A 19,361-nucleotide genomic window follows, 5' to 3' on the forward strand; every position below is an offset into this window, starting at 1 on the left:
TTCAAGTTCAAGTTGATTCAGCCAGCCAAAAATTTATGCCGTCACAGTTTCACATTTGGGAGCGCTGCACAAAGTAAGTGCTCATAAAAAATTATAAATATAAATTTTGACATTTTGAAAGGTTATACGGACGCATTTTGTTGTTGTTGCAGTAAACAAAAATTATTCCGCAGTTTCGTACACCGGGACCTACGCTTACGTCAGAGAAGCGCAGATACTGTGCACGTGTGCGACGTTGTGTTGCTGTGGGCATAGCTTGTTTTTTTTTGTTTTCTGTGCTCTGACATTGCTGGAAATTTGCCCATTCAGATCGCCATGTCTTTAAATGCGCCAGCATTTGCGTACGTCAGGTACAAGGATAACAACAGTTGCGCAGTGGTGCCCGTAGCGGACATAAAGGACTTCGCGCCTGCGAATTCTACGGATTTCGGTCCTCGGACCTACTTGGCCAAATGGACCGACAAAGAAGGAGAGGCAGACTTTTACCCGGCCCGAATTCTCATGCTCGGAGGTAATCAACTGCACTTTTCTGTTTGGTGGCGATCGAGTAGCGCTGATCTCTTTCTCTAGCGTGCCTTCGAAAATGGCGTATATGCTCCAACCAGCCCGATAATGCCGGAAGTGTTGTGTGCCAGTTACATGGCTTATCCTTCCATGGAACTATAGCTTACGCACGTCGCGATTAATGATGTCCAGCGTGCTTTTAGTTAGTTAGTTATATTGATTTTTATGGCGCAAAAGCAACTGAGGCTATGCTGCGCCAAACACAAGGTTAGAGTTTTTGTTAGTGGTGAAGCTTTCTAAAAATACTTAGAGTTTGTTTAAAACGTTGGCTTCCTTGAGAAACCTAAAAATACATGAAATATCAACCAGTGCTCGATCACCTAAGAGTAGCATGGGGTGTAATGGGATGCTTTCCCTGTAAAATGTTGTGAAATATTTCTTTCTTAGTTCTTCTAGTTTTATGCATGAAATTAAAATGTGGTTCACTGTGAGTTCAGCACCACACATTTCACAGAGAGGTTTGTTTTGTTTGGCTAGCAGAAAGTTGTGCGTGAGGTGGGTGTGTCCAATGCGGAGCCGACATAAAATAACTTCGGTAAAACGTTCTTGATGCCTACATGATTGCCATTCCCCTAAAATTGGTTTCACAGAATTTAATTTGTTGTTTACGTGATCTTGCCATGCGGCCTGCCACTTATTTCTGAGTTTACTGTTGATAAACTTTAAGCAATCCCTGTGCGGTATGCTCACTTGTTTTATTTGGCCATTCCGGGCTTGTGCAGCGCATACATCTGCTTTCTCATTACCTACAATTCCAACATGGCTAGGAACCCAGCAGAATTTAATGTTGTGCTTTTGGTTTGTGATTTTAACTATGTTATGTATGATGTTTCCTATTATGGGTTCAGTAGCATTCCTGGAGTGCAGTGCTTTGAGCATACTGAGGGAATCGGTGTAAATGATGCTATTTTTGATGTTCTCTCTTACTATTTTTTCTACAGCTATGAAGATGGCATAACACTCAGCAGTAAAAACTGATGCGCATTCTGGTAGTCGCATTATCTGTTTATTTTTTTCTTGGATTACTGCACTTCCAACATGACTTTCTGTTTTTGAGCCATCGGTATAAAATTCAATGTAGGTGTCATACGTTTCTTGTAGTGCAAAGAATTCCTGTAATATGTACTCGTTTGGCGTTTGCTTTTTGTCTAAATGTGTCATTGTGAAGTCACATACTGAAGGCAGGCTGTACCATGGTGGCAAATATTCATTCCTTTGTGCAATATTCGGTAGGGCATCTAGTACTGTTAGCTCTTCACATTTATCTTCAAAGCGCAGTAGTAATGGCCTGATAGAATGTGGTTTGTTGATGAATAATCTTTTAGATGGGCACTTGGTGACAACTGGATGGCAGAGATGTTTCGGAAGAGAACGGATTTTTAAGACGTATGTGCATGTTAGTGCGATTCTTCGGTCCTCAAGAGCGGGCTCATTAGTTTCAACGTATAGGCTGGCTACTGGTGATGTTCTGTATGCTCCAGATGATAGGCGGAGACCAAGATTATGAATGGGGTCTAATCTTTTCAAGTAGGATGCTCTTGCCGAGCCATATACTATGCACCCGTAGTCCAGCTTGGAGCGCACCAGAGAGCGATATATTTGTAAAAGGCTTGCTCTATCGGACCCCCACCGCTTCCGTGAGAGCACTTTTAAGACATTGAGGGCTTGAGAAGCTTTCTTTTTAAGGTTGTTAATGTGTGGTAGAAATGTGAGTTTCTTGTCGAAAGTTAGGCCTAAAAATTTGTGTTCTTGTTTAATTGGTAGCGCAGTGTGATTCAGGTATAGACTGGGATCGACCTGTAGGCCTCGTCGCAATGAGAAAAGAACAGCTACTGTTTTTTGAGGGGAAAATTTAAATCCATTTTTGTCTGCCCAAGAACCTAGTTTATTTAGTGTGATTTGTATTTGTCTCTCACAGGTTGATATGCTGGAGGACGTGCATGCTATTTGTAGGTCATCTACATAAACTGAATACATTATGGACTTGGGTATTTCTTTAGCTAAGGAATTCATTTTTATTATGAAGAGTGTCGTGCTTAGAATGCACCCCTGGGGTACGCCGTTCTCTTGGGTGAAAGTCATGGAGAGAGTTGCTCCTAGGCGGACTCGGAATGTGCGGTTAGACAGGAAGTCGTTCAAGCAGTTCAACATCCTGCCGCGGATACCTAGCTCTGCTAGGTCACGGAGGATGCCGAACTTCCACGTAGTATCGTAGGCCTTCTCCAAGTCGAAGAAGACCCCAATACAGTGCTGCTTGTGGATGAACGCCTCCCGGATGATGTTTTCCAGGCGGACAAGGTGATCTGTGGTGGAGCATGTTTTCTTAAACCCACATTGGTGTTTATCTAGTAGTTGCCGAGATTCCAGTACGAAGTTTAGTCTAATGTTTATTACACTTTCGAAAGATTTAGCAATGCAGCTGGTGAGGGCTATTGGTCTATAACTGCTAGGACTTGTTGGTGGTTTTCCGGGTTTGAGAAAAGGTATTATGACTGCTTTTTTCCACTCGTCAGGTATATGTCCAGTTATCCAGATTTTATTAAAGAATTTTAACAGTGCCTGTACAGCAGCCTCGGAGAGATGTGCAAGCATAGCGTAATGCACGTTGTCTGGTCCTGGTGCTGTCTTTTTTCCAGAAGATAATACTATTTTTAATTCCTGTAGTGTGAGAGGCTGGTTGTAATCCTCATGTATACCTGCTCCGGATGGGAATCTTTGTTTCTCAGCTATTGCTTTGTGTTTCTGAAATGTGTTTGTGTAGTTCGATGAGCTTGAGATCTCAGCAAAATGCTCGCCCAAAATGTTGGCCTGTTCTTCTAAAGATGTTTGTGTCCCGGGTGCTGTCAAGAGAGGAAGTGTAAAAGGGGTATGGTCACCAGTAAATTTACGAAGTTTTTCCCACATTTTCTTTGATGTTGTTGAGCTGTTTATTGAGGAGACATATTTCTGCCAAGAGGTTTTCTCAGCATTCCTTCGCACATACCGCGCTCTGGCTTTTGCCTTCTTAAAGGTAAGTAAGTTCTCTGCAGTGGGATATCGACGCAGAGCGCTCCAGGCTTTGTTTTGTTGTTTTTTTGCTAATGTGCATTCTTTTGTCCACCACACTTTGTGCTTCTTTTGTGCAAGTCCTGTTGTTTGTGGTATAGCGAGTGTTGCGGCCGATATTATGCATTCAGTAAACTTCTCATTAATTTCATCTGTGCTGAGGTGGTCACAAAATTCATTTTCTAGTGTGGCACTTTTTGTAAAAAGTGACCAGTCGGCGAGGTGAAGCTTCCAGCGCCGTGGCCTTGTAGGGATTATTTCCGGTGGGGATGTTAAAGTGATTAGTACAGGGAGGTGATCGCTGCCATATGGGTTGTCAATGACATCCCATTTAAAATCATTAAATACAGAAGGTGAGCTAAAAGACAAATCTAAAAAGGTCATTTTCCCCGAAGCAGGGGAGGAGTAGGTGGCTTTTCCTGTATTTAAAAGACATACATTGTTTGTGAGGATAAAATCTTCGATTATTTGACCCCTAGAGTCACAGCGCTCACTTCCCCAAAAAGGGGAGTGAGCGTTAAAATCCCCGACTACTAAATATGGTTCTGGAAGTTCATCAATGAGGCCTTGTAGATCGTGGACTGTTATTGTGAGATGTGGAGGAATATATACAGAGCAGATTGTAATTGTTTTGTAGCTGACAATGCTGACTGCAACTGCCTCAAGTTTTGTTTTCAGCCTGATCTCTTGAGCAGGGACGCCGCTTTGTATGACAATCGCGACGCCTCCCGAGAGTCTATTTGCCTGCTCACGATCGCGTCTAAAAGTTTTATAATGCTTCAGGATGTTCATATGTTGTGGACCTAGATTGGTTTCCTGGAGACATAAGGCTACGGGTGACATTGACCCTAAAATATTTTTTATGTCATCGTAATTTCTCAATATTCCTCGGCAGTTCCACTGAACTATAAAAGCCATGTTTATGTTTGGGGTATGAACGATTGGGGGTTTACTTATGTTCTGGGGCCGTTATGGTGGCCCTGCCTTTTTTCCGCTCAAGAGAGCTGTTCCGCCGCTGCAAAGCGGGCGGATCGGGAGTTACCTCCATCACCTCACTGGAGGTACTGGAAGACCGCGGGGAAGCCGCGGATGTGTTTGTGTCAGGCCTCCCCCGACGGGGGGAAGTCCTGCGGGATGTCGACCCATGGGCCGGCACTCCCTGGCTTGGAGTTGGCAGAGCAGCTTTCGCTGTCCCTGCCTGGGGCGTGGGTGGCCCTGCTACAGGCGCAGTAGAACTGGCCGCGGCAGGTGCCGGAGTGCTGTGTGGTGCTACGCCCCTGCGCACCACATCAGCGAAGTTTGGTTTCGCTGTGAAGGAGAATGTGTTGTTAAGTGCAAAACGCCTTCTGGCTTCTTTGAATGAAATGTTTTCTTTGGTCTTAATGGTGATGATTTCCTTTTCCTTTTTCCAGGACGGACACGCCCTGGAGTACGCAGCGTGGTCTCCTTCACAATTAGCGCAGCGTAGAGCTGCGTCGCATTCCTCAGAATGGTGGTCCTTTGACGCGCATTTCGCGCAAGTTTTGCGGCCGCGGCAACTCTGTGATCCGTGGCCAAACCGTTGACAATTAAAGCACCTTCGGGGGTTAGGGATGTAGTGTCTTACATTTACTTTGAGGTATCCAACGTCGATGGTTTCGGGCAATGTGGATGTGTTAAAAGTCAGAACTAGGTGTTTGGTATCTATTTCTTTATTGTCCTTGCGGATTTTGATGCGGTATACATCTATGACATTTTGATCTGAGAGTCCTTCCAGCATTTCTTTCTCTGTGAGATGTAGAAAATCATTTTCTGAGATGACGCCACGGACAGTGTTGAGTGATCGGTGTGCAGTGATGGAGACAGGTGTGTCCCCAATAGACACTATGTTACAGAGTTTGGTGGTTTGGACATTTTCTCGGAGTTCCAGTAATAAATCGCCACTGGTCATTTTTGATACTTTGTAGCCGGGGCCCAAAGCTTCTGTTAAGCATTTCGATACCATGAATGGAGAAAGAATTCTGGCCTGTTTATCTTGAACTTCACTGTGGATGACATGGAATTTGGCAAATGTTGCTTTCTTTTTCGAAAAAAAGTTCTCTGCTTCGTTCCGCACTCTTTTTAGAGAGCGATCAAGTTTGGAAAGGGGGGGAGCCATAAAAAATTAATGTTTTTCGGTCATGGTGCCAGCCACCCACCATGGAGTCCAACAAGGGGACGCGACAGGAACTTGAAAGAAAGTCCTGCCCACGCCAGCTGTACACCTTAACTATAACCTAATATGACTCAACACAGGGTAGTTGGTCACACACGGTTAACCCTCGCCGCCAGGAAAAAGAGGAAAAATGAAGAAGAGAGGAGGATACAGGAAAGTTGTAAGAAAGGAAATAGGAGAGTGAAAGATGGAGAGGAGAACAGGAAAAGGCGACTGCCGATTTCCCCCAGTCGGGTCAGGCCGGAGGTGCCGTCTACAGGAAGCTGGGGCCAAAGTGGTGTGTTGCCTCCGCCGAGGGGCCTTAAGGGTCCAAACGCTCGGCATCGGCTCAACCACCAGGATCCCCTTTTCCCCGGACACGGCGATGCCACGCACGGCTAAGCGCGGATGCTCGGGTCCGTGGTGATGCATTGTTCACCATCATCCCCTTGCGGGGATGTCCCTGCGGATGCTCGGGTTAACCCCGTGGTGTCGCCACTCACCAACGTCTGCATGCTGCAGACGCCTCCCTGCGGGGACCAGCGTGCTTTATTTCGCGCAGTTTGGGCCTGGCAGTTAAATGCACTGTGGGATGCCAGCGGTAAAATATGTACGGGTTTTACGCGTATGGTCATGAAAAAAGAGAAATTAGCATAGTGAGATGTCCACATACATTCTTTATTGAAGTAAATGTCGGAAGGAGGAAATAATTTCGCTGCTGCATGTTGAAGTTAAACACAGTGTTAGGATGTTTTAAGCCTGCCTTTACAGAAATGCTACTGTTCACAAGCAGGAGAAAACGTTCTGCATGGCGGTATATTTTATTTGTTACTGATATATATATTGCGTATATGTGCCTCCCAGCTTTTGTATTTATTAATACTGTGATCTTTTCACACGACCTTAGCATATGTGCAGAGTCTTATTTTTAACATCGGAGCTCCAGAAGCACCAAAAGCGCACTGCAAGTGATATTACGAAAGCTGTTTGGGGCGCTGTTAATGCTTCAGAATCACCAGTTATCCCTAATCGACGCCTTAATTGTCATTTGAGTCACTCGACACTTCTGTTTGTTCTTGCTTCAGTTGATGCCTATATGGCTATGTATGAAATGTGTCGAAAGTACAAATCAAAATGGCATATTTTGCAGATTCTGAGGTGGAAATCTTTGGAAAAATACAAACAAGCCGCCTGCGGGTTCAGAAGTGCCTGCAGAGCAGCGACAGTGACGAAGAGATACAAGAGGTAGAATTTGTTTTCCTTTAGTAATTTTTACTGCTAATTGTTGCCTTGTGTCATGCCTTCTTTTACTTAGTGCACAGCACTGCCAAAAAAACGGAAGGAGGCAAGTAATAAGGAGGACCTCCTGGCCGTCCTTGAAAAAAAGAAGAAGAAGATAGGAACTTCAAAGGATAGAGGTTCAAAGCTGCTCATGGAGGAACTTCAAGCAGCACGCGCGAAAATGCAGCTGCAAAATAATGAGATTGAAAAATTGAAGGAGCAGTTGCTCCAACAAGAAGAAAAAATTGAGAAAATTACGAAGCTTAATTATGGGCTCCAGGAGACCATAATTTCCCTCAATGGTATGAATTGTTACATTCAGATTTCTGTGGCGAACATCTATCTGCATGCAGACCTTTCTAGGAGATCAATATTTCCTTTCAGTTGCACTGTACTATGCATTTTTATCGTGAAAATTTTGCTCACTTTAACCGGTGGCTCGTTTATCGTAAAACTGAGCACAGAGCTTGCTCATTGTGGCAGCTTTTGTCTAGTAGAAGTTTTACAACGATGCTTACTTATTCAGCCACGAATGATGCAACTCTGTAATAGTCTGCGGCAAGGTCGCTGAATTGAAATCCACCAATGCCTTATTGCTGCGAAGGGCGGCAGTGGCATCTTCAAAGGACCTGCACAGCTTGTAATGCTCACCTTGGCGCCGTTTGGCGAAAACTCAGAGTTCGCGGCTTTCGGTTCGTCGATTTTGAAGCAAAAGTTTGCATCATGCATGGCTGAACCAGGTAGGTACTGTTGACAAACTTACTATGAGACAAACGTTCCTGTAATACCCACGTTCTGTGTACAGTTTCAGTGTAAACGAGCCAGTGATTGAGGCAAGAAAATTTTTAAATCTTCACAATAAAGATGTGCAATATTGTATGTTATTTATGGCAATGGAGCGCAAATTTTCCTGTCTTTTTTTACAGAACTTGCAAGTGTACATTTGTTTATCTATCATTGTAGCAGTGCCTAAAATGTTCATCTGTGTATGACCAGGCTCAAAGTCTCAAGTGCAAGCAGTCCAGGAGCAAGCTCCAGCACTGCGGCTTAGCTCAGCCCCTGTCCACCCCAACCAAGGTGAACCAGGACCGAGCCAGGCCGCTATACGAGCGGCACCTGCACCACAACCAAGCCCTCAACCCTATCTAGCCGAAGACTCTTCTTTAGCCCATTTGGTACAGCTTTCTTTGTATTGATGCCTTTGAAACATTTTTCATGTTTTATTTTTTTGTGCAGGTTGATATAGGGCAAGGGTTGCAAATATCGCGAGCCGCATGGCAGCGGATTTCTGAGCTCCAAAAGGACTCGATGTTCGTAAAAGAGCTCCTCATGATGTTGTGGAGCCGTTCAGAATTGAGGGAACGGTCCCTTCAAGGTATCGTATTCCTTTTTTGCAACTGAATGCATTGTAGCTTTCATAAACCTCATGCCTGAATTTCTATTCTTTCCACTACCGCTCAAACTTTTTCAGGAAAACACTGCCCGCGCTTTCCAGGGCGACAAAGGAAGACGGCCCTCACTCCATGGAAGCTCTCAGTTCTGAGAGGTAACTGCAAGCAGCTGTTGGAACTATTTTATCTAGTAACAGCAATTTGTTTGCTGTCTTCTGCGTGAACTTATGTATTACCCTCACCAGTATGCTTCACAACTGCCAAAGCGTGTCCATCCTTTCTGAGCTTTGTCAAGCAGTTGTAAAATTTGTCACGTGTCAGTTTAATTCTTGCCTGCTTGATTTCTTATGTGATTGCACTGTATTCTGTCATTCTTAGACTGCTACAGGCAGCGATTAGAAGGCAAGGGCATGCCACCTGACCTCCTGACAACGGGAATGAAGCAGTTCAACCGCTTCGTAAGCGAGAAGATCGCAGATATAGAGAAGTTGGCAAAAAGGTGACAATTGTTTTATTTATCTGACTCCCTGCTAACAAACAAGTAAACCCAAGCCGCAGTTATGCAAATGTGCACCAGCAGAGGACATATATAGTTCATGGTGCTGTTTCTCTTCATATAACCACCCCATGTACTTGGTACACGCCCATGCATGAAATACTCCAGTAAATTTCTGCTTTGTGCATATTGTTTTTTTTTATTTGTGCATACAAAATTGCGTCTAGTTTCTTAGTACTGCTGTGAACAGCTTTTCATTGCAGTAATGCTGTCTGTGTGATACTTATATTGCAGGGATCTTGCCAAGGACTTGGACGCTGCCTGAGGTCCCAGCTGCTGCGCATGTAGATATTTCCCATGGATTTTTTTGCAAATAAATTTGCTGTAAAACCAGTTCTTCCTGTCATTGTGGGACCACCTAGTGCCTGACAATTGGAGCAGATCAATTGACGTCTGCCAACTGGAGTGGACCTGCTGGTGTTGGCCAATTGGTATTCTCCAATGATGTTGGCCAATTGGAGCATTCCAAATGGTATTTTCCAATTGGCATTTTCCAATGGTATTGAAAACACATTTGGAAATTTCCAATTGGTATTTTCCAAATGGAGTTTTCCAATTGGTATTTTCCAATGGTGTCGAAAACACATTTGGAAATTTCCAATTGGTAATTACCAATTGGAACGCAATGGTTTTTTTTGACTGGGACTGCACGAAAGCAAAATAACAAAATAAGAATATTGCATTTTCATGTCGGAAGATAGCACAGGCGCAATACATATATAAAAAGCAGGAAAAAAATACATCATCATTATACAATTCTTAGTGAAGGTACCATCTCTATTATGACGAAAAAAAAGTCTTCAACATTGACATTTCTGGAGACCGAGACGTCAACCTGCCTTCTCTTAATTTTAAGTTTGCTATGGATGGAATAAGAGCCTCCTCGCTATGAAGATCTTGCTTATATCTTCTGGCCAAGGTGAAATAATAAAGGCTATGTATGGAAAGTATTTGGAATTTCGTGAAAAGGCTTCTGGTGTGTGTATTTGCCACACCTGCGATTAGTCGAACGGCTTTCTTTTGTAGAATTTGAATTTGATTTAAGTTTGTAAATGTAGTGTTACCCCAAACAAGAAAACAGTAGTTCACATTAGACATAAATAACGCATTAAACAAATGAAGTTTAACAGCAGGAGGTAAGAAATTTTTGAATTTAGCTAGTGTACCCATGGTCCTTGAAATTCGAGAAACGACGTTATTTACATGCACATCCCAGAGCATATGTTTATGAAAATATACACCAAGAGTTTTAACTGTATCGACAAGTTCTATTGCTGTGTGACCAATAGATAAATTGATACTTTTTTGTAAATGTAGACTGTCTTGGGGTGAAAATTACTGCCTTTGTTTTTTTCCCATTTAGTTGTAATGAATTTAACGTGCTCCATAAACTTAAGTCCTTGAGAGTTCTGTTCATGTCTCTTTCTAGGCAGTCATAACTTTGACTACGAAACAACAAGGTTGCATCATCTGCATATATGATAAACTTGGCATCCGAGGCAGCTGCAGCGGCAGGAGGCACAGGTCTCACAACGCTCTGTTTCTACTGTTTACAGTACTCACGACTTCATCCGTATTACAAGGCCTGCTGAAGAATTTTCCTGAGAACCTGTCGACAATCCCTGCTGCGTCCTTTCCGCGAACACGCTCGCCCTGGTTTTCTGTGCTTTGCATCTTCTGCTGCTAGCGTCACCAAACCGTGATTGTACCAACCAACCCTGCTGTGGTCATCAACGCCCACCTTGCTCACTTTGGCAGCTGCAGCGGCAGGAGGCACAGGTCTCACAACGCTCTGTTTCTACTGTTTACAGTACTCACGACTTCATCCGTATTACAAGGCCTGCTGAAGAATTTTCCTGAGAACCTGTCGACAATCCCTGCTGCGTCCTTTCCGCGAACACGCTCGCCCTGGTTTTCCGTGCTTTGCATCTTCCGCTGCTAGCGTCACCAAACCGTGATTGTACCAACCAACCCTGCTGTGGTCATCAACGCCCACCTTACTCACTTTGGCAGCTGCAGCGGCAGGAGGCACAGGTCTCACAACGCTCTGTTTCTACTGTTTACAGGTTGGTCATTTTGAATTGTACCCGCACTCCTAGCTGTCTTTAATCTGCTGCCGCTCCCTGCCAAAGTGCTGCGTGTTTTACTGTTGGGTTTGTTTGTTTTTGAGCTTGTGAAATGACAGGATCTGATAAGACATGCCCTACGTGCTTGAAGGAGCTATCTGCGAGCAGCCCGGTCATGAATTGCTCGGAATGCGATAGATCCTATCACCAGGGAAAGTGCTCAGGTATAACTGAAGCGGCGGCTAAGAACAAGGCTGCAACATTCTTTGACACATGGAAATGTCCTCAATGCTATTCCTCTCGTTTAAGAGGTTCAAGTAAAGACCGAACTGAAGGGGACTTGTACGCAATGATACTTGCCGTACATGATAAACTAACTAAGATGGAAAGCCTCCCGGAGAAAGTAGTCTGCATTGAGAAGTCCATCACGATGATGTCTGACAAATATGATGAGGTGTTAAAGGTCATGTCTCGGCATCACGCAGAATTGAAAGAACTCCGGAAACGTGTTGAGGCAACTGAATCCCGTAATGACACTGAAGAGGTCAAAGTACTGAAAATGGCCATTAATGATTTGGAGTACAGAAGCCGGCGACAGAACATAGTGATTCACGGTATCAAACAATCTGAAAATGAGGACTTGCTTTGCAAAGTCAATGAGGTTGCCCAATCTGTTAGTCAACCTTATCTACGTCCGAAGGACGTTTGCGCTGTGCACAGGCTTCCTGCTAAGCCCGGAAAAATCCCTGGAATCATAGTACGCTTCGTTCGCCAAGACATGAGAGATCGATGGCTACAGATCAATAAGGACTTGAGAAAGTTGGAATCTAAAGTAGGAATCACAGAAAACCTGACGCAGTTAAACCGGCAGCTGCTCCAATCTGCCAAGAAATGGGCGGACCGTTCTGGTTATCAGTATGTGTGGTGTCGAAATGTCAAGGTTCTAGTGAGGAAGGCAACCGGAGAAACTGCTCATGTCATTCACAGCGACGATGACTTGCGAGCACTGACCGAGTAGAGTGGTCCCTTTCCAAGTAGCTTGTAAGTCTATGACTGAAATGTTCTTCACAACTAACGAGTTAAATAACCTAGTAGCTCGAGTTCCTGAGTGCTCATCTTTGCTCAATGTAAATATACAGTCTATTCGTGGCAAAATAGATGCCTTTCAAGTGTTTTTACATAACTTCACATTTGAGTTCACAGCTATCATGCTAACTGAAACATGGCTTTCTGATGATTCTGAGTGTTTCAGCCTGTCCGGTTACTGTTCGTTCTTTCTGCATCGTAAAAACAGACGTGGAGGTGGTGTGTGTTTGTTCGCGACTGTTTACATTGTGACTATGTCAATCACTTTAGTGTTGTTGCTGCTGATTATGAGGAGTTGTGTGTGTTAAGTAACAAATTATTGTTCATTGTGGTTTGTCGTCCGCCGCAGGGATGTTTTGAGACATTTTTGAATTACTTAGAACAAATTTTTCAGTTCGCAAGTGAAAACAATTATCATGTACTACTTGGTGGCGATTTTAATACTGATATCCAGGAGGCGTCCAATAGAACTCAAGAATTCTTTGTCTTTCTTGAATCGCATCTATTGACTAATGTAGTAAATTCACCCACCCGAATAACACCCAGATCTTCAACAGTTCTAGATCTTTTGATAACTAGCACTGAAACTGAAGTCTTATCCGGTGGTGTTATAAACTATCATATGAGTGACCACCTTCCCGTGTTTTAGTGTGTAAAATTCCTGGGCTAAGTACATATCACAAACAAACTACCTCAATGATGACTCAACTCATCACCGCCGAGACACTTGACTCATTTAGGACTGCCATCATGAATACAAACTGGAATCGAGTATTCCAACAAACAGACGTAGAGGAGGCGTTTGACTCCTTTTTAGAGATATTCATCTCCATATATCGTGATAAGATTCCCTATAATTCAGTAAAACCCCCAAAAAAAGCTCGTAAGCCCTGGATAACGTCGACCATCCTTCATATGATCTCAAAAAAAAATAAATTATTTCAACGGTTTTTGCAAAGTCGGGATCCTGGCGATTTTTCAATTTTCAAGGCACAGCGCAACAAAGTGACGGCGGCTTTGAGGAAGGCAAAGGATAGTTACCACATCTCCATGTTCAATGCTACAACTGATCAAAGTCAAGTGTGGACAAAGCTTAATCGCCTACTTAACAGAACTCCGAATAAAACACCCGAAACTCTTGAAATTGATAGAATTCAATATAGTGGCGCTGAGTTAGCAAACAAATTCAATGAGTATTTTACTACATTAGTTGATAGTGAATGACCCTAGTGCGCTTCAGTACATAAATAATTATGTACGCGACTCTATTGCCCTATTGCCTACAAGCAATGAAGAAGTGTTATCAGTATTCAACAACATGAAAAAGAGCAAAAGTGAAGACATATATGGCTTAAAACTACAACCTGTTTTGTATGTACTTGATGCCATATCCCCGATTCTAGCTTATATCTTTAACTTATCACTAAATTCAGGAGTCTTTCCGTCAGCGATGAAGAAAGCCAAAGTAATTGTCACACATAAAAGTGGTCCTAAAAATGTGCTCAGTAATTACAGACCAGTGTCAATACTTCCCGCCTTCTCCAAAGGGCTAGAGAAGATACTTTTCATCCGCCTCAACAGTTTTTTTCAGAAACATAATATTCTATCAACTAAACAGTTCGGCTTTAGAGAGAATTTATCCACTGAAATAGCGCTACTTAAACAAAAAGAATTAATTTTAAATAACATAGAACACAAACTACTGACCCTCGGTGTATTCGTAGACTTTTCAAAAGCCTTCGATAGGATGCAGCACTTAACTCTCATACAGAAACTCTCTATATATGGCGTTCGTGGCGTGCCGCTTAATCTATTTTCCAGCTACTTGACTGACCGCACTCAATCTGTTCACTTGGGAAACTATCACTCTGAATTTAAATCAGTTAGTCATGGTGTCCCTCAGGGAAGCATATTGGGGCCCCTGCTGTTCAACATCTACATAAATGACTTGGTACAAATAGACAATGAAATCGATTACATCATTTTTGCCGATGATACAAGCATATTTATTTCCGGAACAAATGCAGAATATTTAATAAGTAGAGGAAACGATGTACTGGCGAAACTGCATGCATGGTCCAGAAGAAATGCGTTGCTCATCAACACAGAAAAATCTAAAGCCGTCATATTCAAAGCTAAAAATGTGTATCTTGCGACTGACCTCACCTTGACACTTGGTAATAACACAATAGCAATAGTGAGTGCTGTAAAAACACTCGGCGTTTATTTCAACGAATTCATGCTATGGAACAATCACGTGGACCTGATAACCACTAAGCTAGCTCGTGTTGTAGGAGTATTAAGAAAATTTCAGCGCAGATTACCAACTAAAACAAAGATCGCAATATATCATGCTTTATTCGGGTCTCAAATTAACTACTGTAATTTGGTGTGGGGAACCACAACGTCTACATGTAAAAATAAACTTCTGAAATTGCAGAAGGCTGCGATGAGAGCCATAGTGAATGTATCTTTTATGTCACACGTTAGCTCCTATTTCTCAACATACCACATCATGGAGATCGGAAAAATGTACGAATTTCGCATTCTTAGGTCCTATAAAGTTCAGGTTAAACAAAACAATATGTTATTTAGAGACATCCCAAACAACACTGAAATGTCCTGAGGACATACTGAGGATGTTTTTCTGAGGACATTCTTTATCCTCAGGACGTCCTCAAATTATCCTCAAAATGTACTGAAAAGGTCCTCGTGTCCGGCCTCAGGACATCCTCAGAACAGCCTCAGAAGGTTATTATATGATGTTTTGAGTACATTCTGAGGAGGTTATAGCTGGTCAAGCTGCATTGAAAAAATGCGAAAAATTCATGAAAATCATTTATTTGCTGAGCTCTTCAGTTGCTTCACTGCTGTTTGCCGCCATCCCCGTGCGCTGTGCCGGTCTTTTTACGTCTCTTCTGAGCTGCTGTCTTCTGTGCTGCCTAAAGAAATATAAATGGAAAGTCAGCAGTTGATTATGTGCAATTCAGTTCAAGCATTCAAGCACGGAAGCAAAAAGTTCTTAATGCTACTAGTACAATAATGTGCTGCAAATATGACTTGTAATATTTGAACACACAAGTTACAACTTACAGTGCAACAGTGCCCTTCAGCATGAGCAACTGCCATAAAAGTTAATCACTGCTTCTGCGTCTACTTCTACACCTACTTCTACACCTACCTACTTCTACTTCTACACCTGCTTCTACACCTAAACGACGGTACTGTTCTCCCGACATTTCGGAAAGGTCACTCGACTTTTTCGGAGTTCAGAGAGCTCGGAGAGAGTTCGGAGTTTAGAGTCGGAGAGCTTGGCTAAACCACTAAGCTCTCGCCGATGAAGGAAGTGAAGAAAAACACCTGTGGCTGCGGAGCACTTTCAAAAGCGACGTGGCAGCGGCATGCGACGACCCAGATTCTACTGCCACATTTCAAGCTTACGTCGAAAGTCGCTATGCTCTCGTCATCGCGTTCGTCATCCGCTTCAGAACCAACCTAGCCATCAACCTGAGAAAAATGGTCTTGACTGCAATCAGCGCTTGCATATACAAAATCAATACTGCCCCAGGTTCAATGCCTTCGCTTCTGAAACGAGGCCTCGACACGTCCTGTCTGGCAAAGAATGTTTGCTTACACATAGAATTCACACTCAAACTGGTTGCACTGTTTTGGCAATTGATCAGGATCAGCTTCGGCACACGCAGCGAGCACAGGCTAGCGTCAACGCTTCGTTCAATGCGGCAACATTGCCGCGCATGACTATCGGCACATATCGTGAAAATATACAAAGGCATCACTCACTTTTTCTTTGCGTGTATCCATGATTTGCGCACAACAACGCGCACGTGCGAGTCACTTGCGTCTTGCGTGAGTCGATGTTGTGGATGCAGGCTTAGGCTTGGCTTGAATTCAAACTGGCCGTTCACAATAATGATGATGATGACTTTGCGGTCGGCATGTGATTTTATGAGTCACGGAACGATTGATTCTATGAAAAACAATTTTTTATTGCAAAAATGCAAACTATTTATCGAAATTTGTCTACAAGCAATACACAGATGGGCCCCAAGCACACCAGAATTCAAGCCTGTGGCTCGGGCTCTTTCGCCAAAGGAAAAGCTAGCGGCATGGCTAGCGGCACTGTTTACATCATGGAGGGCTGGAAACGATTAGCAGAAATGATAAGCACGATAACATCATCGCATAAAAGAACGGCATTCGTAACTGCGAGACACCAGAACTCAACGATTTTCACAGGGCATCAACCAGCAGCGATGCGGGTTGTACGACGTTGCATTACCCGTGCCCGAATCGGAGCAGCCCAAACTTTTTTCTGTGTCGTTTGCACTTCGTGCGCAGCAAGAACGTCTTTACATTAAAAAGCCTGCATGAATGCGCAGCATTCTGAATGCGGTTACTCTTGTTTCCGCGCGCAGAAATTTGCGGACTAGGCTTGCTGTCGTTAACCAAACAAACCTTTTCTATATGAGGTTGTCAAAGGGAGAGAAACTGCTCAGACTAAAGACTAGCGCCGCGCAGTAATGCATCTGGAAAACTAGGACAGCATAGAGCTATATATTAGAATTCAAATTACATGCATTATTTTGCTGGTGATTTTCATGCATGCGTTTTCGCAGATATGTCCTCGAGAGGACATTTTGAGGACCACGAACCCACCCGTATGACCTGAGGACATCGTTCTTAGGACGTTTCCAGGACAATCCAACCTAGGACATTATGAGGACATATTGAGGATGTTTTAGAAGCCTTGAGGACATTTGTACCATTTGAGGACGTCCTCAGGATGTTTGGTGTTGTCTGGGATCGCTAACTTAATTGAAAATCCCTCACATTACACAACACGATGCCACGAACACTGGCACGTTCCGCATCCGCGCACAAACTATGGCTTTGCCACACACATTAAATAAATTTAAAGTTACACAACAAAATATTACCAGCTATTCTTTTTCTTTTAAAAGGTTTTTTTTGTATTTTGTATTTGTACGGTTTTGTATTTTGTTTGTATTGCACTGCTTCTGGCTGATTTTTGTTATGTTATCTTTTTAGTGTAATCTGTGTTTTCTGTCCTGCACTGCCGAGTATAGAAGGGTAATGGGAGCTTTGTCAAGCTGCTCTTGAGCGGCTTTTACTCCCATACACCTCAAACATGTATGTAAACATGCTTGTTTGAAATAAACTCATACTCATATTTATGATATCATTAATGTAAAAATTAAATAGTAAGGGTCCTAGGATGCTTCCTTGAGGTACACCTGTCAAAACTCTTTTATAGGTCGATAAATGTTTGCCTATTGCTACACATTGGTTTCGATTTTGCAAATATGATGTCATTAATGATAATGATTCCCCGTATCCCATATAATTCCAATTTCTTTAATAGTGTTAGGTGATTGACTGTCGAATGCCTTAGAAAAGTCAATGTAGAGGCCCGCTGCAATTTTCCTATCCTCAAATGCCTTCAGGATTATTTCTTTTTGTGTTAAAAGTGCCAGTTCTGCAGATCTCCCTTTAAGGAATCCAAACTGGGATGCACTGATAAGATCATATTTATTTGCAAATTTTGTTATTCTCAAGTGTATTATTTTTTCTAAGCCTTTAGAAAACACCGGCAAAATCGAAATGGGCCGGTAATTATGGAATGAATTTTTGTCACCTGATTTAAATATTGCTATTACTTTGGATATTTGCATTCTTTCTGGGAAGACACCAGTTGAGAGGGCAAGATTATAGATATGTGTAAGCTGCGGTAATATTAAGTCAAGAACATATTTGACAGGAATTATTTGAATATTGTCAATGTCAGTAGCATGGCTATTTCTGAGCGATAAGAACACTGTGCTGAGTTCGCTCTCACTTGTTGGTTGAGCCGTCGAGCAGCCCCTGGGCGTCTCCGGTAGTACTTGTCAAAAAGAAAGACAACAGCTGGAGGTTTTGCATAGATTATCGACACCTAAACAAGATAACAAAGAAAGACGTGTACCCTCTTCCTAGGATCGATGACGCTCTCGACTGCCTGCATGGTGCCAACTACTTCTCCTCCATCGATCTCCGTTCTGGATATTGGCAGATCTCTGTTGACGAAAGAGATCGTGAGAAGACTGCTTTTGTCACCCCGGATGGACTCTACCAATTCAAGGTGATGCATTTCGGCTTATGTAATGCCCCTGCGACCTTCGAGCGCATGATGGACTCCTTACTACGTGGGTTCAAATGGACCACATGTCTGTGCTACCTCGATGACGTCATCGTATTTTCATCAACCTTTGAGGGCCACCTCCATCGTCTTTCGGCTATTCTTGGCCTTGGTCATGGAATTGGTGCCGTTCTCGCACAACGTTAGCTCGGCTCCCCTCGCGTCATCGCCTATGCCAGGCGACTCCTCTCTGCGGCCGAACAGAAATATTCCGTCACTAAACGTCAGTGCTTAGCCCTAGTCTGGGCCATTACGAAGTTCCGCCCTTACTTGTATGGGCGGCCATTCACAGTAGTCACTGACCACCACGCATTGTGTTGCCTTTCTATACTCAAAGACCCTACTGGCCACCTTGGACGTTGGGCCTACGTTGGAGTACAATTTTTCAGTAGTTTATAAGTCTGGCCAGTTCCATCGAGACGCCAATTGCCTGTCCCGTCATCCAGTCGACCCAGCAAGCAAACCTGAATGTGACCATGACGATTGCGTGCTCTCTATTTCTGACTTTTCCAGCATTCGCCGTGAGCAACGCCAAGACCCTCAGCTTCGCGAAATTATCAACCGCCTCTGTGCCGATCGCCATGACCCTTCCCTTCGTTTGTTTGTGCTCCGCGACGGCACCTTTTACCGGCACAATATGCGACCTGATGGCCCCGACCTTCTACTAATCGTCCCTCAGCGCCGCCGCGGTGGCTCAGCGGTTATGGTGCTCGGCTGCTGACCCGAAAGACGCGGGTTCGATCCCGGCCGCGGCGGCTAGAATTTCTTTGGTGGAGAAATTCTAGAGGCCCGTGTACTGTGCGATGTCAGTGCACGTTAAAGAACCCCAGGTGGTCGGAATTTCCGGAGCCCTCCACTACGGCGTCTCCCATAGCCTTAGTCGCTTTGGGACGTTAAACCCCATAAACCAAACCAAACCAATCGTCCCTCAGCACCTACGCACAGCTGTCCTTGAACAACTTCACAACGTACCCACTGCGGG

General features: G+C 43.6%; 1 protein-coding gene across 1 annotated transcript; it reads left to right on the plus strand.

Annotated features, from left to right (window-relative positions):
- The first annotated feature begins 3 nt into the window (after nt 1-3).
- Nucleotides 4-9,343, plus strand: LOC149333916 (BEN domain-containing protein 5-like). Its single transcript, XM_089555823.1, has 8 exons — nt 4-511; nt 6,933-7,027; nt 7,098-7,365; nt 8,060-8,238; nt 8,300-8,438; nt 8,535-8,609; nt 8,833-8,953; nt 9,245-9,343. Exons 1-8 carry the CDS (start codon nt 316-318, stop codon nt 9,273-9,275), a joined length of 1,104 nt encoding a protein of 367 aa, XP_089411949.1. The 5' UTR covers nt 4-315; the 3' UTR covers nt 9,276-9,343.
- The last annotated feature ends 10,018 nt before the right edge of the window (nt 9,344-19,361 follow it).

The sequence above is a fragment of the Amblyomma mixtum genome, chromosome 8 (genome assembly GCF_055824585.1).
Source record: "Amblyomma mixtum isolate Tamu chromosome 8, ASM5582458v1, whole genome shotgun sequence".
NCBI lineage: Eukaryota > Metazoa > Arthropoda > Arachnida > Ixodida > Ixodidae > Amblyomma > Amblyomma mixtum.